This window comes from Hakea prostrata, chromosome 6 (assembly GCF_041222555.1).
Source record: "Hakea prostrata isolate BN-2017 chromosome 6, UWA_Hpros_2, whole genome shotgun sequence".
In the NCBI taxonomy this organism is placed as follows: Eukaryota; Viridiplantae; Streptophyta; class Magnoliopsida; order Proteales; family Proteaceae; genus Hakea; species Hakea prostrata.
In genome coordinates, this window is record NC_142605.1 from 34,002,927 (window position 1) to 34,028,131 (window position 25,205).

At 38.4% G+C, this 25,205-nt stretch overlaps 3 protein-coding genes and 1 non-coding gene across 4 annotated transcripts; 2 read left to right on the forward strand and 2 right to left on the reverse strand.

The window, feature by feature from the left end:
* Positions 1-5,514: 5,514 nt before the first annotated feature.
* LOC149013511 (uncharacterized) lies at positions 5,515-9,248 on the reverse strand. Its single transcript, XM_089159977.1, has 4 exons — positions 9,068-9,248; positions 8,567-8,755; positions 7,662-8,166; positions 5,515-7,455 (listed from the first exon to the last, which is right to left on the reverse strand). The coding sequence occupies exons 1-4, from the start codon at positions 9,179-9,181 to the stop codon at positions 5,867-5,869; spliced, it is 2,397 nt and encodes a 798-aa protein (XP_089016103.1). The 5' UTR covers positions 9,182-9,248; the 3' UTR covers positions 5,515-5,866.
* A 6,400-nt stretch (positions 9,249-15,648) lies between these two features.
* Positions 15,649-19,895, forward strand: LOC149013512 (flavin-containing monooxygenase FMO GS-OX-like 5). The gene is given in 8 exon segments (XM_089159467.1): positions 15,649-15,896; positions 15,899-16,300; positions 16,504-16,574; positions 17,216-17,368; positions 17,496-17,578; positions 18,420-18,555; positions 18,637-18,810; positions 19,373-19,895. Coding segments are annotated over 8 exon segments (1,434 nt in total). The 5' UTR covers positions 15,649-15,664; the 3' UTR covers positions 19,556-19,895.
* Positions 19,896-19,971: 76 nt separating this feature from the next.
* Positions 19,972-20,042, reverse strand: TRNAG-GCC (transfer RNA glycine (anticodon GCC)). Its single transcript has one exon. It is a non-coding gene; the product is annotated as a tRNA-Gly (tRNA).
* A 1,186-nt stretch (positions 20,043-21,228) lies between these two features.
* Positions 21,229-23,328, forward strand: BAG7 (BCL-2-associated athanogene 7). Its single transcript, XM_089159952.1, has 3 exons — positions 21,229-22,152; positions 22,453-22,734; positions 22,960-23,328. The coding sequence occupies exons 1-3, from the start codon at positions 21,385-21,387 to the stop codon at positions 23,191-23,193; spliced, it is 1,284 nt and encodes a 427-aa protein (XP_089016078.1). The 5' UTR covers positions 21,229-21,384; the 3' UTR covers positions 23,194-23,328.
* Positions 23,329-25,205: the final 1,877 nt, after the last annotated feature.

The window sequence follows — 25,205 nt, forward strand, 5'->3', positions numbered from 1 at the left end:
TCTGTCCCTCTCTCTCTCTCTCTTTTTCTGCACACTGAGTATAGGAAGCTTAGGACTCATCACTCAAGAGAACACAGAGCAGCAGCAGCAGCAGCACACTGGATTGGATCAGAAAGCATCTCAGCATCTCTCTCATCCTGGTCTTTCAAACGGGTTGGTTTTCGGAAACTAATTAATTTTACATTTATAAAGGCAGATTTCATGGATTTGCAGGTTCAATGAGCTAGAGTTTACAGATCAATCCCGCGGTCCCATGTTTGCATTTAATTTATATCTAAGGTTTAAATTTCTCGCTATAAAATAACTTACTAGCTGATCATACATATTCATACGTCTCTCCATTGCATTATACTAAAATATATTAACCAGAAGGATTAAATACTCGATACAAGACATACATCTCTTAAAATTATTTGACCGATACAATGCTCGATGCACATACTTTAAACATTGGACACTGACAATACAGAATTAATGCATAGACATCTCCAACGTACTTCCGAAACAGTTTGACGGTGAACACACCAATTGCTTGCACCATTCTGGCTTGAGTGGTCCAACCACTGTTAAAGGAAGAACAAGTGGTGACCCTGGTGTGATGGTTAATTGTTTCCCATCCCCTAATATCACAATCACAAAAATTTCGCTATCGGTTCGTTGGTTTGTTTTAGTTTAGGTTGGTTTTTCCTTTTCTTATTTTTTTGCTGCATACCTTGTTAGGTTGAAAATTTAATTAAACGAACCGGTTTGATTTTGGTTCATAAAACCAATACCGAATCGATAAACTTGATATCAGGCCCACTGGCCCACTCAAAAACTCTTTTTCTGGTCCATATTGATCAACTATTTTCAGCCCAGGGCCTTCGGAACTGAAAAGATGGCTTCCGGACCCACATGACTTTGGCCCAACTCCTTGTAGTTATAACGACCCTGAAATGCAATCTAGCATGGGATTTATAAGGGCCCGAACTTGAATGTTACGCATTAAATGCGCAGCATGTATTGCCGATGATCGAGATCGAAATTTGGCAATGGAGGGTCATAGCTAGGCTCAACCCTTATAATGGTGTTACTTGCAGAAGATTTCAAAACTTTGTAGCTAAGCTACAGTTTGTCATGTTTCTCTTTCTGTTTGTGTTTCGCTAAAAGCCAATTCTTAAGGATGCTGTTGTTGACTACTTTGTTAACAAATCGTATCAAGATGATAACAAGTCTGTGATGTTCATTTCCAGATTCTCAAATCTAAGTAGGGATCGTTTACGAAAGCAGCTCTGATTAGGTACATGTAGACAGTTTTTCTGCTTCTTAATTTGCATCTTCTTTTGAAATTCTGAATTCTTGCTTTGGCTAATTTTTTTTTAAGATTTGAAAATACTGAAACAGAAGATTGTCAAATGGTTTAATCATGTTCATTTTTTTGCAACTTGATAATTATTCTACAAATGCCTTGGAAGCTTGGGTAGTCCACAAGATCCAGAAGATGTTGAAGAACTAGCTGGAAGGTGTGCCCACAGAAAGAGGGAGGGATTGAAGTAAGCTGTGAAGAAAAGATTTCGTGATTTCTTTTTGTTTTTGTCTCTTCTTTTGAAGTTGAAGGCTTGAAGACGATGTTTTAAAATTTTGTAACTGAACATGGAATTGATCAGTATATTTGGATCTCTTTTGCATCAATATCAACCTTTGAAAATCAGATCCGTTGCAAACAGATGAATTCTACTTAATTGTAGTTTTTCCGCATTAGAACAATCCATTGTTGTCAATGCAGGATTGGTAGAGTGATAAAATCTATACTTCTCAGTAAGAGATCATTTCAAAGCTCCCTCTGAAAATGTAATCGAGGTGTGCATAAGCTGGCCAAGATGTATATCAAACACCAATTTCCATTGTTCTTACCAAAAAGAGGATTCATTAGAAGGAAATTTTTTAAAAATTAAGGAGAGAAATTTCAAAAAAAATTAAAAATGACAACTACTGATATTTCACATATGGAAAGATGACTAAAAAATAAATTTCAAAAAAAAATTTGAGGATAGCCATGTCTGACCCTGGTATAACTCTATTTAGAAAGATTTTACTTTATCAACTTTAAAAATAAGAATTTAATCTAATCATACACTACCATCAATGGAGATGATAACAAATTTCTCAAATTTTGGGGGGAAAAAAATCATTTAATTTGCACAGCATCAGTACACTTTTGAACCAAGTAGAAAGCTGAAATTAAAAGCTTAATTTTAAAATTTTAAAATCTTCAATAGTCTCATATTTACTCTGCTTCATCTACCAACCATTTGGTATATATATGCACTGTTGTACACAGCAGTGACTTCTTACCCAACTCGAGGATGTTTTTCCTCCAATTTTATGGTAAAAATATTTGTTAAAATAAAACCCATTAATTTTGGATAAGGCCAAGAATGATTCCCCTTGTTTATTTCTTCATTCCTTTCTATCAATTGTTATGGGCCATCATCTGCTACGTTGACAGTGAGGTCATGTAGGGATGCTTTTGGCTGATCTACCTAGATTTTCGTCATTGTCTAGGTTTCTTTTTTATCTTCACATTTTTTATCTTCACATTCTTAAAAAAAAAGTAAAAAAGAAAGTATTCCTTCACATTGATGGGGATGATGATGATGGAGATGGCAATGGCAGTGGTGACTTAATTTATCTTTTTGCCAGCAAAGCCAACGCCTTCAGATTAATTTGTATTTTTTTTTTAAGAATAACCTCTTTCCACCAATTATTTTGAGACACAAAAAGTATTTACTATTTGTACTTGTGATAATTAAATTTTGATTGTGTACTTTTAAGGAATAATCGTCTGGTTGAAATTAGGAAAGCAAAGATCATCCATGATTGTGGATCTGATATGCATGACACCATCTGAGGACACTGGGATGATCTGCAAGATACTCCACTTTGTACTTAAATCAATCATCCATTGCAATCTTCCACATTTGATGATATACCATCATTTGTGGAACCAAGAAGATGAAGATTCTGTACACTTCTCATTTTTATATCATGGAATTGCACATCTTCAAAATAAAGTAGTTGTTTCGTACAATTGCTAAGATCCTTTGAGATGTTAGGATATCTATAAGGAAAACAAGTGGGGGAGTCACTATCCTAGACAACTGTCCCTTTTATTCCCCTTTGTTTTTCTTGCAACCAAAACATATCCTTGGAAAGAGATGGAAAAACTATTGAGATGTGGGCTTGAAAACCAACCTAGTGTAGAATTGGTTTTTGGATTCAACTTCACTGCTCGACTGTTGACAGTAGATGCTGTGCATTTAATGCGCAGCATTTAAGTCTATCCCTTAATTTTTGGTATTATGGTACGGATTGCGAATTAGTCCTAAGCATGCCCAACTTGACTGGGCTCTACAACACTCGGATGGGCTGGCTGTGCTTAGGTTTGGTTTTTGGGTTTAACTTGAATGTTCGACTGTCGACAGCAAGTGTTGTACATTTAATGTACAGCATTCAAGTTTGTCCCTTGGTTTTGTTATTATGTCGGTTGTGATTGTCCTAGCTGCCCATCTTCGGGCTCTCAACCTTGTGGGTTGGCTGTGGTGGTTTGGGTTGACCGTGCTCCGGCGGGTTTGTACTTTGCTCCCTTGGTTTTGGTATTGCGGCTACGGTTGTGTTGTCCTGCTGCCCAACCTTTGGGCTCCACAACACTCGTGGGCTGGCTGTGTTTGGTTTGGTTTTGGGTTAAACTTGTGCTTGCCGTTGCGCGGTGTTGTCATTTAATGCGCGCTCATGTCTGCCCCTTGCTTTTGGTATTATGGTACAAATTGTGAATTAGTCCTAAGCATGCCCAACCTGACTGGGCTCCACAACACCCGAATGGGCGGGCTGTGCTTAGGTTTGGTTTTTGGGTTCAACTTTAGTGCTCGACCGTCAACAGCAGGTGTTGTACATTTAATGTGCAGCATTCAAGTATGTCCCTTGGTTTTTGGTATTATGGTACGGATTGTGAATTAGTCCTAAGCATGCCCAACTTGACTGGGCTCCACAACACCCGGATGGGCTGGCTGTGCTTAGGTTTGGTTTGGTTTTTGGGTTCAACTTTGGTGCTTGACCGTTGACAGCAGATGTTGTACATTTAATGCGCAGCATTCATGTCTGCCCCTTGCTTTTTGGTATTATGGTACAGATTGAGAATTAGTCCTAAGCATGCCCAACCTGACTGGGCTCCACAACACCCGGATGGGCGGGCTGTGCTTAGGTTTTAGGGCTAAAAATGGTGGGTCTATTTTCACGAAGGATCCACACTCATCTCAGACCAATGGTTGGGGTTAACCCAGAAACAAGAAATGGAAGGCCTCCGATCAATGGGCTCTCTTAGAAGTCCATGCCAGAGATGGGCCTGGTTTTTGTAATGAGGTTTCTGCAAGTATTTTCTCTCCCCCTTCCACCAGAAACAAATATTGAAGGACTCACTGGAAAGTACTCTTCTTCTATGCATTGTCAAACGGATTCGGAGAGCAACAGAAGTGTTTGGTGCCCCCAAGAAAGAATTTATCAAATTGAACTGTGATGGGGGGCTAGGGTGGAAGATGGCAACAATGGTGGGATCAGAGTGGTGCTTAGAAATGAAGAAGGCAGGGTGTTAGCAGCCTTTTCAAGTGGAGTCCTTTGCAGTTCAGCATTAGTGGCTGAAGCTCTAGCTCTTAGATCAGGTCTGGAGTTTGCAGGCACAAAAGGTTGGCATAATCTGGAAATGGAGATGGGCTGTTTGGAATTATTGAATATGATGCTTGCAGTTTCTCCTCCTACAATTGTGTTTTTTATTCTAGAAGATATTTTTGGGCTTAAGCCGATGTTCAAATACTGCGATTTTTTCTTTGTTCCTAGATCTGCTGATTCAATGATAGATTCTTTGTCAAGGCTGGCCCTTTTGGTGAGACTCCCACTGCGTATGAACTCTTCTTTGCAATTAATTTTTTTAAAAACTAAAAATAATAAAAATAAAACAAAAACGACAACACCGAAACGTGCCCTCAAAAGTCTATGACAGGAGGGACAAAGAAAATTTGGCCTGATTTGGATTAGTACTTGATCTTATTATTATTAGTAGTTTGGGTAGTTAGATTTGCAATAATAGTTTCCTAACAAATGAATTATATATGAGTTTGTTTTTTCCTTTTCTTAATGAAAAAATATGGGTTTTTAAAGCTGCCGGCACTGAGAAACAAACCAATGAAACATGTCAAAAATATCAAACAAACGAAAAGAACAGATGTTAGTCAGACACACATGGATAGTAAAACATACATTATTAGTACGTTCGGAGACAGTGCTATAATTTTTAAATGCAATCGTTAAATTTCCTGAAACATTCCCCTTTTTTATTTGTTGGCAGAATGAGATATTTTTAATATTGATATGACAATAGATTAATTTCAATTTACTTTTAAGAAAGCTTCAAGAAATTCTGAGAGAAGACAAAAACTAATAATTATAAAACGAAGTGTCCAACATCACCAGGCCGCAGGTTATTTCCAGCAGTCAATACTCTTCAATGGTTAATTTGACGGCAACTGTTTAGTAATTACCAATATCTTTAGCATGCCATTCGAGAAGAAAGAGCCCTGTGCTGCTGTGCAGATTTAGACATTAAGGAGATACCAATCATGAGTAGATTTCTCACTATTCCAAATGGGTGATAGAAGGAAGAAGAAAAACAAATCGTATGATTAGACAAATCACCTATTGACAAACCCTAAAATTGGAACAATTGGAACACTTCCTACTAATGCAGCAAAAAATTGTTTGTGCAGAAATACAGTGAGATATATAAATCATCCATGGATGCACCGCACCATTCATATGCCAATTCCACACCAGAATTTCAGTAGTAGGTTCTTCGACCAATATAATTGAGTTTTGACCGCCTGCCTTTCACAGGCACACCCCATTTTTCACCACCAATGTTTCTGGATCTGTTTTTCCTGTACTCCCTTGATCTCAAGGCTGTTCCAATAATGTTTATATCTTCACAAATTTCATGCCTAGAAAGAGAAACTAGACCGGGCAGTATGTCTTTCTGGAAATCTTTAAGCCTGCTTCCCCTTTTCAACTTCCATCCACACCCTTTGTCTGTCTCCTTTACTTCAACTGGCATTGAGGATACTGAGTAATCATCCACACTGCACTCTGTTAGCTTTAATGTGATTGACTCAAAAGAATCAGAAGAATACTCGGGCTGCTCATTCATCTCCTCCTCTGACGCATTTGATGCCTCCGCAATGTATTTTTGTGAACAATATGAATTATCCAAAGAAATATAAAGAAGAGACTCGGCTGCTTTCTGGACCAAAATATCAATTTCATTATCTACAATATGCTGCTGACCATGATATTGCTTTGCCTTGATTCCATCAGAAGGCCTTTCCTCCATACAAGGACGAGAATAATCCTTAGTTTCCACCAACGGGCCTTGTTCAGCAGAGTGGGATTCCGTAAGCTCAGATCCTAACAGAGCAACTCCAGATTCCTCAGAGGCAGACAATTTTGAATTATCCAGTTCTCCTTTACCTTCAGAAGACTGGCTTCCTGTAATTCGAGATCCTAACTGAGTGGCCACACATTTTTCAGAGGCAGAAGATTTTAAATTCTCAACTTCTCCTACCCCAATTGTCCCAGCCTGCAGACCCTTCATACAGCAAGAATTGTCGGCAGCCCAGAAATCTGTCTTGCTTGTAGCATCAGATAATTTGCAATTTTCAGCTCGAGCCTTGGCATGACTTCTAAATGGACCTGAAGACACAGTATCCTCTTCACTTCTCTCAAAATTTATTTGCCTTACTTCTGCATCATCAATTGCTTGGGGTGAGTCAGTACACCTTATAGATGTGCATGGCTTATTACTTTCCACATTGGATATGGGTGTTATATCAGAAGTACTTTGTTGAAAACCCTTGTTTGAACAACCACTTTGAAATTCGGATGATAAGTTCACATCATCCTTACAAACCTTAATATCTTGGTCACTGAAGTCTTCACAGAGGTCCAACTCCTCAGGTAGACACTCCAGATCAATTAAAACAACTTTATTTCCACCATTTTCTCTACACTTTGTGCTCACATTGCAAGCTTGAGCACCAAAAACTTTGCACTTTGAATCCATCAGAGAGGAACACAAAAAATTATCTTGTTGAAGCCCAGCAGCAGCTTCATCAGAAAAGCTCTGACCAGCTTTGCTTCCAGAAGCCCTGACACTTTGAATCTCTTTACCGGATTCATTACTGAGTCTGCCGACAACAGCTTGTGAACTTTCTGTCAGAGAAGAAAAGCTCAGAAAAGGATCACTGGAGAGAAAAGATGATCCATCAAGCTCAACTCTGTTAAGATCAACTTGTCCTCTCTCACATAAAGCGATTTCTGGTTTTGAGGTGTACAGACTACTTAGTCGGGGAGCAGACTGGCATTCATTTAATCCTACACAAGGTTTCAAAGAAGGGCCAAAAAGAAAAATCCTTGATCAGGGCTAGAATCTAAATAACACATGAATTTAGTTCTCTAACTCCAATAGTTAAACAAGTGGATAATTTCAAAGCCTCTACAAACCACACAAAGTGATGCCAAAGGAAGAAGATTTTCTTGATAGAAAATATAAAATAGAAAGCAGCAAGCACGAAACTTACCAGTATCTGAACAGCAGGATTTATTTTCTTGATTGATTCCATTTGGTTTTGCGAAGGAATAATTGTATAAGAACGGAGCTTGTACCCCATTTTTGTCTCCATCAAATGCTGTTGCAGCTTCAGAACTGAGGGAAGAAACAGGTTTCATATCCACATCAGATTTCCCTTCAACAGAATCTTCAGAATCAATCACATATATGGGGGACAAAGAAGCCTCTCTATTATGCCAAGATCTCCTAGAACATCCCTTCTTATTTGTGCCCCTGCCAACACTCAGAGAGAGTTTCACCTCTTCTGGACTTGGACCAAGGTTTGCATGAAAAAATTCCTTCAGTCCAATGGATTCGTTGACAGTTGGCAATAAATTGCCATCCTCGGGAATTTCGGCTCCTGCACTTCTAATATACTCGTCGGCAGGAAGTTGAAGGTTGAATGGCAGATGCTTAGAGTAAGGGTCTCGTCTGTCCTCCAGCAAATTCAAGTGGGTAGTTGATGTCGTCCCAACCTGAAATCATGTGGCCATTTTAATGCAACAATATCTATAGCTTACTAAAGAAAAGAAAAAAAAACCCTCAAGTCAGAGACAGATGACCAAAAGATGCATATTCATCACCTCTGAAAAGCAAATTGCACTCACACAGGTAAAGTCAGTTACAAAACTCCATGCTTCCACAGAGTTTATACGCAAATCATGATAGTTGGGGAATGAAATCCAGAAAATACTTCATGATAAAATTCAGTTTATAGGGTTAACTCTGGCCCAGGAAATTTCCTTGGTTACAAAATTGGCTGGTTGATCTAAGCATTCCTTGACAGTGAGCCACAAGCAGAAAAAAATAAAGTAAAGAACACTTCAGGCCATCATCCTTTCTTGATAATCAATTGAATTTAAGAAAAAGGCTTACCTGCTTTACCATTGCTGGTCCAGAAAAGATTCTATCCCCTCCTAATGTTTTACTTTTTTCTGGATGTTGAAATGGTAAGGAAATTGATTTCGTGCTAGCTGTCCACGAAGTAAAATTTCCAAATTCGTTCCAGCTGAGGTCCTTCATCAAGGTCTTCTGGATCCCGTATATGCGATGCAGTTCATAAACCTGAAACACAACCAACCAGTATCCAATTATGTAATCTTTTATTTAGGGAGTCAAACAGTGTGAGTCAAAGAAACAAAGCTGCATTTGATGTCCAACGAGAAAGTCGTTTCAATCTCATACAAGTGTAGTAGGTGATGCTAATTGTCCATCTCTTAAGAATGTTTTCGAAAATCTATATCATTCCGAAGAATGTTGGTTTGACTGAGGAAATTTAAATCATCTGATACAAATAGCTCTCCTCCTTCAAATGAAAAGAAGCATGCAAATGAGAGCCTTAAAATATGCAGGGTTCAAGTGAGAAAATCTGCTCACCTGGTCCCTAAATATAGCATCATGATGGAGCATTGTCTGCCTCAGAACTTCCTTAACAGAATCGGTATAATGTTGCCCAGAATTTATACGAAAATCACCTGACATCAACATCATATCCTTGTAAAAATAGAAGATATTGTCACCCTCAGGCCTGATCTTGCATTGATTGATATCAACAAGATAAGCCTACATCTGTTGGACAATACTTTAAGTTCCATGGCTGCACAATATTCAGAAAGAAAAAATGTCAGGCAAAAAGGATTAGAGAGAGAAACAGAAGAAGAAAACAAAAGCAGAAGCACACAGCATAAACAGGTGAAAGAGAGAAGTATTGACTCCTAATCCAATTATAATTTTCTTCCGGAAAAAAAAAAAAAAACAGTTCTTAGTACATAAGAGTGCAAAATCCTTTTATAATAAAGCAATAATTATACTACCTTCAGAGTGCATGTTTCAATAAACTCATACAAAAAACTTGACAACATTTTGATCACCTCTGTAGACGTTCATGAATAAAAGCACACAATTCAGGGAAAACCATTGAATATATCTGTTAAAATTAGCATCAATAAAATATTAAAAAGAGGAATTCAGACAAACACCACTAGGCTCTATACCAAATTGCAGGCTCTCTTGAAAATTATCAGGTCTATCATAGGGTAACGATGCAATTGTTATTTTTCGACTCATTACATCGTTGGGATGTTTAATGATTGTCTGAATGCGGTTGAGATTAACTCGAAGTCAGACACTACTTTGTCTAAAATTGAGGCACCAGTGGATTCAATCCAAACTGACTGTATCCACCCAATATATACCAAATTGACCGTTTGAAGGAAAGATAAATATGCGATAGTACGAGAAACTGAACCCAACCCAATGAATACCACAAGTGTTTCTCTCTTTCATGATTAGAAAATCCGCAGAAGCGTTAGAAAACAAAACAGATTAATAGTCGAAGCACTCCCTCCACCATTTCTGGTGCTTCCCTGCTTAACCAATGAATGCATAACTAAATTCTTCCCCTCTCCACTCAACGTTTTATAGGATTATGCGCCCCCCCCCCCCCCCCCCCCAAAAAAAAAAAAAAAAAAAAAAAAGCTTTTTTGAGTATTTGCTTACATAAAGACCGATTTCGAACCTTACAAAAACAAAAGGAAATTTAACCCAACAAGAGAAATTTTAAACAGTAAAACGACCAATTCCATCTGAAATTTGATCATCCAGCACTTACAAAAAGAAAAGAAAAAAAAAGAGCTCCGCGAGGGAGTCAGATGCTCAATCAGAGAATAAAAAACACAGGGATGTGATGAAACCAAAATGAACTTACAGGGGAATGCATGGAGTGGAAGGCAAAAAGATACCTGAAACCAGAGGAAGCAAAGACAAGCAGCTTCCAATGAAAGGAAACAAGACATTTCTGTGAAATCTCCATTGCTTGGAATTCACGTAGAAGTGAGAAATGCATCTCCCAAACGCCTCTCATTCTCCGACCAAAGAAAGACTATGAGTAAACAAAATCCGCAGAGGGAATTGTGGAGGCAAGAGCCATTCAATAAGATCACAAACTCCAAGACCTCCTAGGGTTTAAGAGAGAGAAAGAGAGAGAGAAAGAACAAAAAGTAAGGGAATCAGATCGCGCTGGGACAGAGAACTGAACTCTCTTTCTCTATTTGAGAGAGAGAGAGAGAGAGATTCCCAGATGAGAGTTTACTACTACTGTACGCCTGGTGGGGATTACCGCAGCATCTATCTTTTGTAGAAGTAGAAACGAAAGCAAATAAATTAATCATTAATTCATTTATTACAAATATCTCTCTCTCCTACTGATTCCTCGTTCTGCGTTGCAACCTTCTTTCCATATAAAAACAGTACAAGTAGACATCATTACTCTCTCTTTCTTTCTTTCTCTCTTTTCTCTTACTTTTTCTTGTGGTTTTTAGTTTCTAATTCAAGACCATCAATCAGATCTGTCGCATAAGCCTCCACTATGCGAAAAGGGGCTTCTCACCTTACCATATTGCCCTTCCAGAGATCCAGTTTACCTTTTTGTCCTTTCTTTTCGTCTGGACTTTGGTGTTGTCATACGATGATCTTCGCCGTCCATGTTGAAGAATCTGAGTCGAGGAGATTTGTGACGGATGAAAAGGGGTGGTTGAGTGGGCCATAGCATCAGAAGTGGGGTGAGACAGTTATTACCGTTTGTCCATGTCGTGTTTGATCAGACGGTCGGGACTGTACCTATCATTAAGATTGGGAACTCCAACCTGTTCAGTCGTTCCACACTTAAAATGTGGGACCCCTTCCTCATTGGGATTTGGGGGTAAAGTAATCAAAGGCTGTGTTTGGTATCCGTAATTAAGTCTGAAAATAAGTTCTTTCCTGATTAACTGATAAACTGCTTTTTCTTTAGAGAAAATTTCAAATTTTTTATTTTTCATAAAAATGTAATATATCATATATGTCATAAGATCCATGCCTCCTCCAATTGTTGGGTCAATACAACCAAATTTTATTTAAGTAGTAAATACCGGATCTTAGAACTCAACCTTAACCGCTAGATCTTAATTTAGGCAAAGGTTAATTTAGAATTTTGCTTCAATTCTATGCATTTAATGCTCAGGACTGTGAAGCCGAATTTCGAATCATCGATACCGAAATTTCGATCTCGACCGTTGATAGATTTTGATTCAGCAGCCAAAATTTATTTGCTTGACAATCTTGAAACAATGTCCTTGCTTTTTACCTACTCTAGCAAACACAGGCCGTTCAGGCCTTTTGGTATCTCAATTTTCAATTCCCATAATATTCACATTTGGATTGAGACAATAGTAAATTATTTGAGATTATTTTTGTTTTTAAATAAATAATATAGTTTGAGTTATAAATGAATTAAAGGTGAAAAAATAATAATTACCCATGGTTGAACCCTAACATACAACATAAAGTATAAATTCTATCCATTTAGCCTAATGAGTTCATGATTAGTCCATAGGAGATATCTTTGTCTAGTCGTGTCTGATAGACTGATATTCTGATAATATAGTAGAATTATTTTTTTTAAATACGATTAGCCCTTCCAAATAAAAACAAACAGAGTACAAACATAAATATTAAGAAGACATGAGACTAGTGTTCATTTTTTTTTTTCTTTTCTAAATACATGTTTTGGTCGGATGGAAATGCATAGAAGACAGAAGAAAATATGGATATTCACCAGGTGGGGGAGGGGGTTGGGATGTTTGAAATCCTGTTTTATTTGTAGCTCTAAGTAATATTTTAAGGAAAGAAACAAAAAAATTGAAGTCAACTAATCAATCCAATGTATGTGAAGAAAGAAGTCAAATGATCTATATTAAAGGTCAACTTAGCCAAAGTAAACCCTTGAAAACCTCCAAGTTTCTATTATGTTAAGCATTTATATTATTCCTTAGTTAAATAGAAGACTATTGAGGCATTGAAAATAAGATTACAACGCCACATGAGGGAAGGTACAAATTTGAAATGTATGGGTGATTCAAAGAATTTTTGAGTTTGAGAGTTTAAATAATTATAGTCATAACATTCATAAGATAATTAAGGCATTAATCAATGTGATTTCAATTAAATGTCACGGTTAGGTTCATCTCCATGGATGAGGCACTCAATGGAGATTTCAAATATAAAATTACGTACATTTTACTTGTGTATTGGTTTGTTTTTTTTTTTTTGGGTAATCAATTCATTTAATTATCAGAAAGGCGAGGTACATGAGGAACATTTGAGACACAAGCGTCTTGGAGCCAAGAGGTGGAAAGCAGCCAGATCAACTCATTCGAAAGAGAGATGGCATTCCTAGCAAATGAATCCGCAACTAAGTTGGACTCTCTAAAAATAAAGGAGAAAGAGCACCTAACAAACTTAGCTGCAAGGTACAAGATGTCTTCAAGAGTCACTTGGGCTTCAGCTCTACATCCTCTTCCATGATTCCTTAGTCAAGTAAAGAGCTCCAAGCAGTCATACTCAGCAACTACTTTATCATAACATTCTCCTAAGGCGTGAAGCATCCCATGTCTAAGGCCCAAAGCTTTGCCAATGAAATGACAAGTGAACAGGGTTGGGAGGGAGATGCTTGGCTTGCAGAGACCCATGTAGTCTACAATTACAACAACAATCCCACTAGAGTTCGAACCCTTTTTGATTGTAGCATCGGAGTTGATTTTAACCCAACCTTCTTGTGGCACAACCCATTCATTGTTGCGATGGATAGAGGTAGAGTTGTTGAGAGCAAAAGTTGGTTGGGCATCAAGGAATTCTTTATGTGCTCTCTCCGCTTTGTTAATTACTTCAATAGTTTGCCAAATATTGTTATTGAATATGAGGTCATTTTTAGTTGTCTAGAGGTACTAGAGCGAGAAAGAAGTTGGCCATGCCTAATGATTGTTGGCCCAATTTAGCTTCAAGGAAGCTAGTCTTTGGGAAGTATGTATTCTTAATTACCTGGGCCCAAAGGCTTTTAGGCTGAGAAAAAATTTTCCACACAACCTTACATAGAAGAGCTTTGTTTTGGATATGTGAGTCTTTGAAGCCCAGCCCACCTTTTGCTTTGGGTTTTCTCAATCAATCTCTCCCAAGAGATCCAATGGATGTTAGATCCTTTTTTTCCCTTAACCCAAATAAAATTCTCAGGAAAGAAAAGTTTGCTAATAGATTTTGCATTGATTTCAATTTTGGATGAAGAGTATCCTTGATCCTGTTGAGAATTTTGCATAGAGATTAGACACATACAAATTGAGTAACCCTCACGTCCTCATCGGAAGATGTGATATAAATTGCATCTTGATCAAGCATGTCTAAAATTTAGAATTTCTTCTTCAAGGTGCACTATTTCGTCTTCCAAAACAACTATTTCTGTAAGATGTTTCTACTGTCTTTGATTAAATGACCAAATTTCATATTGAGACTTTCTAACTACAATAAAGAAATTTTTACAAGAATAAATCAAATCAAAAGCAACTATGAAACATCACTTCTATAAGACATTTTACAACGTGAAAGAGCTTGGGATTCTGCATGCAACTATTAAGGAGGTCTTCTTTCCTTCTTTATTGATCTACCTTAAGCAGAAATGGAGAGTGAGTAACATATATTAAATTAAATACATACAAAATTACAGGCTTGATGCCCAAAAACACAAATTACAATGCCCCATTTTTTGTTTAAGGAAAATTGGACTAATCCAAACAAATTAAAGTTCAACGAAAATAAACAATTCTGAACAACTACAACTATACTTATTAGAGGATGTTTTGATACCCCCATAAACTTAAAAAGAATAAATATAATTTCCTAAAAATCAAGCATTAGAATCAGCATAAATGTAAAAATTAAAATAGAGAAAAAATTCTTTACTTTCTGTTAAAGTTTCAAATTCTGTAACCCTCAACTTTGGCTGATTAATTCAAATAAACAAGACAAAAACTAACATTTTAGGACCAAACAATCAAACAGAAAGGTACATGCTTACAAGTGATTTATTCGAGATTAAATCGATTCGTTGGGTTTAAAATAATAATATTTATAAATTATTTTTGTATAATGTCTAATTTGAACAAAAATTTCTTTATCGAGGATTGAAATAAGAAAACGAAATCCGTGGGAGTAAATTCTTTTTGCTAGTTTTAATTTAAATTTATATTTAATTTAGTTTATAAATTTAAAGAAAATAAAAATTACAAAGGGTACCAACAATTTGCAAGGAAAAAAAAAAAGAAAATTAATGGACAAAATATGATATTTGAATAAAAAATTTGTCACAAAAGAAAAGTACATGCTTTTATATAATGGTACATGATATAATAGTGTTTCGCCTCAAATCCAAAGGGATTCAAATTCTTGAGACCTTGTGTGTCGTGATTAAATGAAATTTGCAAACAAATGTTTCATGCCTTGGCATGATTGCATCTAGACCGAATTCGAGACTTTTGTGCATTGACCTTGACCCTTTGATGTAAAACCACACATGGTGCTTGTGAATCTTTGAACAAGCCAATATAGAAAAGAAGAGACTAATATTATGTCAATTTCTTTGTAGATATTTGACATGTGTCCCAATATCAGATCAAAAGAATAAAAATCTATTTACGAGTTACATTTTTTTTTTTAATTTCAATACAACTCTTTGATGTAACTTTTAAATGGATTTCAACCATTTAATGTAATGTTAGGACATGTTACACATTTACAAAGAAATTGAACTGGATAAAATTTTGGTAAAAAAGTGGGAAGAAAAAATAGGGTGATGTCTTTCGTTCATGGTTCACCCAATTTGCATATTTGCCACGTGGTCTATTATAATCGGCCACCGAGTTGGCTGGCAGTACAGTACCGGTTGAGCCGGAGTTCAGTGTACATAGACAGTTTGATTCCGAGTCAAAGAACAACAGCTGTAATACGTCAATGGTTCACCCAATTTGCATATTTGCCATGTGACTTATTATGATCGGCCACCGAGTTGGTTAGCTGTACCGAGCCGGTTGAACCGGAGTTCAGTGTATGTAGACAGTTTTGTTCACCGGGTCAAAGAGCAACAGTATCACGGGAGTCCTCAAAATTTCAATGACGAGGTGTCTATTTCTCTCACAGTCTGGCATGGTTGGGACCACTGCAACTCTGCATAGATTAGCCATGACGCCGGCCGTCAATCCCACAGCCTCTCGCAAGGTCGCCGTAATTGGTGCCGGCGCCGCCGGGCTTGTTGCAGCTCGAGAATTGCGCAGAGAAGGTCACAAAGTTGTCGTCTTCGAGCAAGGCCAGAAGGTCGGAGGTACTTGGGTATATGATTCTTATTTCTAGAGTCTGATACTTTAGGACTCGATCCTTCTCGAACCATTGTTCACAGTAGTCTCTACGATTCCCTTCGCACCAATCTTCCTAGAGAAGTAATGGGTTTTCGCGATTATCCGTTTGTTGCTAAGGAAGGAAAAGATAGGGACACTCGAAGGTTTCCTGGGCACCGTGAGGTCTTATTTTATCTTGACGACTTTGCTCGTGATTTTGAAATCGCCGAATTGGTCCGGTTTGAGACTGAGGTGTTTCACGTAGGTATGTCGGAAGAGGGGAAATGGGTCGTAAGATCAAGAAATAGACCTTCGACTGATCGAGACGATTCGCTAATCGATATTAACGAGGTTTATGATGGTGTGGTGATTTGTAATGGCCACTATACAGAACCCAATATTGCGGAAATTCCAGGTACGATTCTCACTTCCATTAAATTTGTGATAACAATTGAATTTGAATAGAGAAGACAGAATAAGACGATTTTTCCTAATTTGCTGTACTGTCAAGTCATCGTTGCTGTCATAATAATCCTTTTCTTAACTCAAAAGGAAAGATTAAGTCATTCAGTTATCATTTTTTATTTGTTGTTATTGATTGAATTTCATTTCTTTCAGGTATTGATTCATGGCCGGGGAAGCAAATGCACAGCCACAATTATCGTGTCCCTGATCCATATCGCGATCAAGTATGTTTTGGGTTATCATTTCAGTGTTTTTTTAATGCTACAAACATTTTTTTTTACACCATTGGATTTTAAGGTTGTTCTTGTATTATCCCCGTGTCTCTCATCCAAGTCAGATATAACAATATCTTCCTCTCAATTATGAATGATAAAGCAACAATTGATTGTTAGTTGTATTGCCTTAGATCTCTGTCTATTGATATGGATTTTAACTGTGATCAATATTCTTAGAAAACCTAGAATTTTTAAATTCTTCTAGCTACTGAACCAGAGTTGCCAAAATCGACCATGTTCTAATTTTCATTGCTAGGAACCGTGGGTTTTAATAGTGTTCATTAACAAAATAACTCCACTATTTTGCCTCATTGTGACTACTGTATCTACCAAGTCAGGTCACAGTAGTCTAACTAACATATACAACAATTACCACTAGTTTTAATAACTAAAGAAATTGTTCCTTCATTGTTGTACAATATGGTTTATCAGTCCATGTATCCTTCAGGTGGTGACATTGTGGCATTAGTGACTGAGCCAGCTAAAACGTAGAGTGAAATGAATAAAAGAGATTTTTTGTAGCAGTATTTCCTTTCAATGTCTCTCTTCAAGATTTTCAGCATGTTTCATCCACTTCTTGCTATATACAGGTTGTGATTCTGATAGGAAGTTCTTCTAGTGCGTCTGATATCTCCAGGGAGATTGCAGGTATTGCTAAAGAAGTTCATATTGCTGCGAGATCTCTTACCGATGAAACAATGCAAAAGCAGCCTGGCTATGAAAATATATGGCTTCATTCTATGGTAAATGCATTCACGCATGTGAACAAAAGATTGGTTTTTCTTGTGTAAAGTCCATCAAAAGAAACATTTCACTTTATGCTGGGGACTCAGTGAATAAAAAATTCTAAATTCTGATTAAATAATGCAGATTAAGACTGCTCATGAAGATGGCACTATTGTATTCCAAGATGGAAGTTCAGTCCTTGCTGATGTTGTTCTACACTGCACAGGGTATGTTGCAATTAGTTTATCATTAGCACCACATGAAAAAAAATTTTGATGCACAGAGATGAGGGCAGGAAGTTAGATGAAATTTAGAGTTTGTTTTGTTTAAATTTCATTGAATCTACAGCACTTGGGATCAGGGTTAGTGCAAGGGGTCTGACTCTTTTGGGCTGAATAAATGGTATAACTAATTTGAAAGGCAAAATGAAAATTTGAGAATTAGTAAAAGAATTTGCCAGTAGTATCAAAATTTGGGAGCACACAAAGAACCTTACCCTTAACATGGATGGACCATTTGTTACAGAATACCTTCACTCTTTTATTGCTCCACCTTTTTTGTGATTTTCTAGGTTGGGCCCTTTTTATGGCGAGCAAGGTGTCTGTCGGGTAAAAGAAGGAAGTATAGACAATGAGGTAGTAATGGTTCTTTCATAAATTAGAATCATCTTATTCTGTATGTCCTGACAATAGGGAGTTTATCTCTTACTTAGTTTCTTTCATACCTTTTAGCAGTGGAGGGGAAAAGAAAGGGGGGGGGGTGAGGGAAGATTCAGTATGAGACTTGCAATAAATATATGAATACTCCTGATAGAAGAGGCCTCATTACTGAACCTGCGAAATCATATAACTGAATTCATTTCCGGGTCATAATATAGGATATCTGCCTGTGGTGCAGTATATGATGAAATCTGCAGGATTTAAAGCACACATATAACTGTTCCACCTATTATCCTAGATGGCCATGGCCTTATGGAAGTAAGTTTTGATCATTCAAATGGTTAAGACTTGTTCAGTTGCTTGCCAACGGTTTTGAATCTAAAGAATTGTACTTTTATTGGTTTTTCAGGTACAAATATCATTTTCCTTTTCTGGAGACTCATGGTATTGTCACTCTGGATGACAACCGCGTAGGACCACTCTACAAACAAGTATTTCCCCCTATGTTGGCTCCATGGCTTTCCTTTATTGGTTTACCATGGAAGGTATATGCATCTAAGAACTTCTTTCCTTACAGTTTATTCCTTTTGAGTAGGGAAATGACTTTTGGTATATCTTTGCTTCAGGTTATTCCATTTCCACTGTTTGAATTACAAAGCAAGTGGGTAGCTGGTGCTTTGTCTGGCCGAATTCTGCTTCCGTCACAGGAGGAAATGATGGAAGATGTGAAAAAATTTTACTCAGAAATTGAAGCTGCTGGGTGGCCCAAAAGATACACTCACAACACAGGAAGTTATCAGGTAAATTTGAATTTTTTGGGTGGCAAAGCCCCAAGGTAAAGTCGGCTATGATTATGAATGGCATCAAAACAATCAGTCTGCTGTTGTCCAGATGTTCTGCCTCTTTGTTACTTAGCATTTGTCCACAAAAGTGTAACAAAGTACAAGATGTCCCCGTTTTCACTAGAAGCCAAGCACCTAACCACAAAATTCCCTGGATCCTTTAAACAGTAACTTTCGTGTCTGTAAAACTGATGAGTATACCATGCATGTTTAGCATGATCTGGCCCATGGGTTACTGGTGTGAGACGATGTAACCCTCAGGCTTTGCTGCCTAGAAGCTCTTTTAAATTACCAATTGTAGTGGAAGGGATGGATTCTTAATTCCACTAACAGTTATGGCTCCCCTTGTTATTTCTGCACCTAAAACTTATTCCCATTTTCTCTAACTAATGAAATATTAATGCTGAAATTGAACTTTTACTTTGGGATTGTAGTAAGATAACTGAAATACTGCTTATAATGTATCTGTATGGATATTTGGGCTATTTCACAGTAATGAACATTTGGACGTTTGGTGCAGTTTGAATATGATGATTGGCTTGCAACAGAGTGCGGGTGTCCACTATCAGAGGAGTGGAGAAAGCAAATGTATGATGCAACTGGGAGAATCAGGCGTTCCCACCCAGAAACATATCGTGATGTGTGGGAGGATGAGGATCTTATCTTGCAGGCAAATGAAGATTTTCTGCAGTATATTAAATAAGTGTAAATGTCATTCAGGACAAAAGCTTCGCCTAGGACTTTAGCTTATATGTTATGTTTATGTGCTAAGGTCTAATAATGAAATAGAGATCAAAAAGCTTGTATTTCTTTGCTAAACTTGTTCTTACTTGAATGATGTTAAGAAGTTGCAGGTTATACTTGGTTCATTGCTGATAATACTTCTTGTACATCATGTACTTGGACAATGGTTGTATAAGTTGGTGAGGATTGGAATAATCAAAAATTTAATTCGAAATATCATTTTTACCAAAATTTTGAAATGTTATAATGAGGTGATGGATATTAAATTCATTTCTCTGAAATACTGGGCAAAATCAAAATATTACACGGTTACACCACCTCTAAAGCAAGTCGGATTCGCACCTGCCACCTAAAAAGATCCAACTGACTTGCAATTGCACCAGCCGGGAATCGAACCCGGGTCTGTACCGTGGCAGGGTTCTATTCTACCACTAGACCACTGGTGCTTGGATGATAAATGAAGCATGCCACAAAGGTTATCAAGGCAAAAAAGAAAGACTTTCCGGTTTAATCATCATCTAACAAGTACGTGTTAATGGGAGCATGGTATGTTTTTTTTAACGCTATATACAGATAATATATTGACTAGACATTGTGGTATTATTTGGGGCAAATCGGTTATTCTTAAATTGTTAAAGTTATCGAAACACCTTCTACTTTATTTGTCCTGGGGTAGAAATTGGATTCCCTTCATTGAAATCACATGATTTCAAATATTGAATTTACTGACTTTTCATCGGCATCAGCAAAAAGCTTGGGTGATCCTCTATAGTGACATTATTACAATAAAAAAATATGAAACATTTTTGTTACTGGCCGGCAAGGGCATAATCATTGGTTGTATGTGTTTTGTGCTTAATGCATATGGGCGACTAGAACTGCTGATCAGAGACTGAAGAACTGGGCCAGAACCAAAATATGTCAATACGACCTAGTGTGGGAGCGATTGGGTTAGCCCAGTTTCACTTTCTAGTTTCTTCCCTTGGGGCTTGGGATGGCTTCTGACTTCTGAGTTGCAAATGTTCGCGAGAGATTCGTCCACCGAAAGAGCATGTCAGATAACCGGAGCATTTCACATTTGGCCCTCCTGGCATTTGTCTTCATATGGCATACTTTTTATCTTTTTAAAACCAGTGCCTTTTCCTACTCAAAGAAAAAAAAAACCCATCACTTTTATTTTCTTTTACTGGAGATTAAAACTGAACAATTAGTGCTGTGGTGTATTAGTTTAGATGCTCATCGATTGGTACTTGAGCACGGATCAGCATCTTTTAAATTCTTCGACTCCAGAGCTCTTCTCTTCTATTGATGCCTGATGCCATCCATCGTGGGACCAACTGAAGATCTTCCACAGTTGATGCTTCTGTTAATGCAGGCTGCGTCTCTGCCTCGTCCAATTCGGCAGCTTGACAGGCTCCATCACATGCTAAAAACCCGTAATGCTGTCACCACCGGGCCCACCTGACATTTACTCGATTAATTAATTCATTAATAAAGTAACTCTCACAGTCACAGACTCAAAGCCATTACGCAATTACGCGGCGATTAAAAGAATCCGAAATTTACTTTTACAATTAACGTTTACGCCCCTGCTAGCCGGCTTTTGATCAATTTTGACCCTTTCCCACGGTGGATACATTCCCTCCCGCCCTGGTTCTCACCTTTCTTAGACTTTCTACATCTGCTCCTTTCTCCCTTACCCTGTAAGGCTGTAACGTTACTCAAAGCTCCTTTCTTGACTCTGCTTGCTCTGTTTCTCTCCCTTTCGTCTCTCCCCTGCTGAAAACGATGAGTCGATTCAGAAGAATCGAGATCTATGAACCTTCTCCTCCGTCTGTTTTCTTCAGAGAAACCTCCATCTTCAGCACCCCAACCCTAAGCTTCCCCTCATTTCCCCAAGTGGATGACCTCAGCCTTGCTCTGGACTTCTTTACTCCAAGCCCTTGCCTTTTGGACTTCTCTTCCCCTCATTTTCCCCTCCCAACCGCTCCACCTCCACCCCCCTGCGATTTCATCGACTCCATCACGGATCTAATCCAGATCGAGAAAACCCCCTCTTCTTCCTCTGACAAGAGGAACCAAGCTCGAACTACTCCTGAATCCTACCTGAAGAGCCTCTGCGACCGCGTTTCTGCTCTCGAACTTGGTGTCGACCGATTCGTGCAGGAAAAGACCTGCAAGCCCGACCGCAAGTACTCCTGGACGGCGGAGGTCAAGGGTGCTGAGAAAGACGGCGTAGATCGCAAGTACAAATTGACTGCAGAAATCAAAGGAGCCAAAAATGGCGCTAAGCCGGGAGCCCTAGGGGAGAAGAACTACAAGTGGACGGCCGAGTTCAAAGGCAAGGGCAAAGACGCTCCTCTCACGCGCTCTTATACCTTTGAAGCCTCCACTGCTCCGGCCGGTGACGATAGTGACGCCGATTCTGATTCTCACAAGGGAAAGGACAAGAAGAAGAAGAAGACGACAAAGAAGAAGGAATTCAAAGCTGCGCCATCCAAACGTGTGGTGGAGATCGAAGAACCAGTTGATCAACGGGTTATCGTTCTCAGACAGGTCAGTACAAAGTTGCCAGTTGGATAAAAAAAGCTCTCTTTCACTCGAAGCGGTCGGTCTGAAACAACTCATTTGAAATTCATTCTTTGGACTTAATTAATTCTCATGTTGTAAACGATTACATCATCTTGATAGCAACCAAGCTGTTTATTTTGAATTGGACTGTTCTGAGTTTCTTGAGATGCTGACATTACTTTGCCATTGGATGTTCGTTTTTTGAATTTTGACAACCCTTAATGCCCGTCTCTCTGCAAGTACCTTCTTCTCACTTGTCTGTGTTCTTGTGCTTAATTCTGAAAGGCTTATGCTAAGAGGATTCAGGCTGCCAAGGGGAAGAAGAAAGAGCTGTCGCCTCTAGATGCTGCTGTTATGATCCAGGTGAGCTTCAGAGCTTATCTGATTCGTCGATCGAAAGCTCTCCGTGCTCTTCGTGAATTGGCTGTGGCGAAGACCAAGTTGAAGGAGATCAGGGCACTGTTCCACAACTTCTCCTATAGGAACCGCATTACCCGTGATGCAGAGGAGCACCAGAGGTTCTCTGAGAGGATCATTGTCCTCCTCCTCACCGTTGATGCAATCGAGGTATTCATATCTTTCGCCCTTAGCTTGATTTAGTAGTATATGTAGCGCTGATACTGGTAGACGAACTGGGTTAATTCTAGTTGCTACTCTCCAACTGAAGAACTTTGCGTTCGAGATGACTTGTATTGCTGCTTTACTTTTGGGGAAAAATGGTTTGAATTTCTTATTGGGTAATTGGGCTAATAGTTTTGTGTGTATGTTGATGCTGCTTTGCGTCGGTATTAGGGAGCTGATATCATGGTTCGAGCAGCAAGGAAGTCGATTTTGGATGAGTTGGAAGCAATGCTCGATGTGGTGGATCCCCAGCCACCGGGGAAGCTAGGTTCGATGAAGAGGAGGAGGTTCGATCTGCCAGATGGTTGCATTCAGCAGGAAATTGCAGCTGGTGTGGCTAAGGTTGTCCAAATGCTTAATGAAGAGGAAGACAACGACAGTGTTTCCCTCGATCAGGTGTCGTGAGAGTTTCTCTGTACTTTTGATGTTTGTGTTTCGTGAATTGGAAAAACGTAGACCTGTTCGGGCCTTTTTTGTTTAGCCAGAGATTGGTAAGAGACTTGATCATCTATCGCCATTGCAGGCTGGTTTTCATGTTTATTTCTTGAATCTGTCTCGGATTTATCTTTAGTTCTTGGTTCTAAGGATTTACTGGTTTAGTTTCCTAATGGTTGCATTCGTTCCATGCTTGTTTGTTCGCACGGTTTTAACAATCGCCTGATCACTAAGCCCTCCCAAAAATGAGGGTTTAGGGCATGTTTTTTAGACTTTCTTACCAATCTTGTCCGGTTTGGATGCGAATTCCAATCGCAGCGATAGTTGAATGAGTAGATCCTCTCTATTTACGCCCACCGTGAACAAAAAAGAGAATGTTATGAGCAAAAGATCTTTCATCAGTTAATCCATGGACACGCCAAGTCTTGACAAGTTATGGATATACTGTTCGAAGCAAGTTGAGTTGCAGATGAACAGTTTCATGTCAGTTCAGACGTGCAGTGACTTTTTTTTCAAGTAAACATGGTATATGTTGACGTTGATAATCGCGTGTTGTTTTGGGTTAATTTTTTGGAATCTAGTAAACTAAAATGTTGATACAAAGAAAATTGCGCTTGGACCGGGTTCGGACCTTCTGTCTCCTCAGTTAGACTACAATTGGGATCTACCAATTATGAATGACCTCTCGAATCTTGCGGTAGGCAGAGTTGATTTATAAGAAGCCTTGAACATCCAAGGAAGAACCTTAAAATCTGACGGATGAACATCCAAGGAAGAACCCTAAAATCAGACGGTCATCCGCAAGGATCATGAACTCATCATACGGTCGAGAATTGGAGGTAAAGTCTATATAAATAAGTGACCCACACAATCTAGAGCTATTGGGAAAATACTTGTATTCATTTTTATGTTTTGCATCCAGCCATAGCTTTGTGATCGTTCAGCGATTGATTTAAACTTCGGAGGTGGCCTCCCAACTTCAAGGTTGGGCCATGTCTAATCATCTTTTTGCAGGTCATCTTTATATATCTGAAGGCTTAATAATTTCTGGACACATCACATGTGTAAAATCTTAATGAAAAATTTCGTGCTGTAGAAGTCTTTGGACCCTGTTCTTGCGTAGCAATTATTAGCTTGAATACAATACAGGTGTTGGATCTGTATTGCTTGATATGGGTGATACTCCTACACAGAAGAAATATTCTTTGAAGTCAATTTGAGTCAAAATGATTTTTAAATCTCTGGACCCTCTTATTGCATATCCATTAGCTTGATGACTGGTTTCGGATCTGTACCCCTTGATCTGGGTTTTCTTCCAACACAAAAGCTGCATCCTTTTGACCAAAGTTCCATTTACATGAAGAATAAAGTTGATATGACTATATGAGTTCGAAAGTGAATGACAATGCCTTGAGTACTTGATTGCTTTAACCAGATAAGGCCAAGTTAATGAGAATTTTATAGGTCCATGTCTGACATGTACAGTTAATTGCTGGCACTTCCTACCCAACCCTATACGATAAGGTAAGAATTAAGAAGCATATTCGGGACTTAGAGGTGCCAAGCCAAACACCCCCCAACCCATCCGTACCTGGCTTCTATGGATAGGGTAGCATATTGCAAAAGCTAACAAGTGTTACCTGACTCTACGGTACTGCTGCCCTAACAAATTGTAAGCCTGTACATGTCTGTGATTGATTACTGCAGCTTGTCAAGCGAATCACTCTTATATGTGCTGCAGTGCCACTGTGCCAGTCTTTTCTTGTTCTGCTGTTTCCATTGTTTGTTGGGAACGGTGAAGCTGAGCTTGGGAAGCAAAAGATCAATGAAAGGTTCAGGAGGCTGATGAGTTTGCTTACATATGCTAGCAATCAAATCCAAAATGAAGAAAGACTGTCGAAATTGCTTCATTAATGTACAATTAATTTGCAGGAAGATCAAGCAAAATTTCAGATACCCAAATTTCAATTCAATCGATCAAA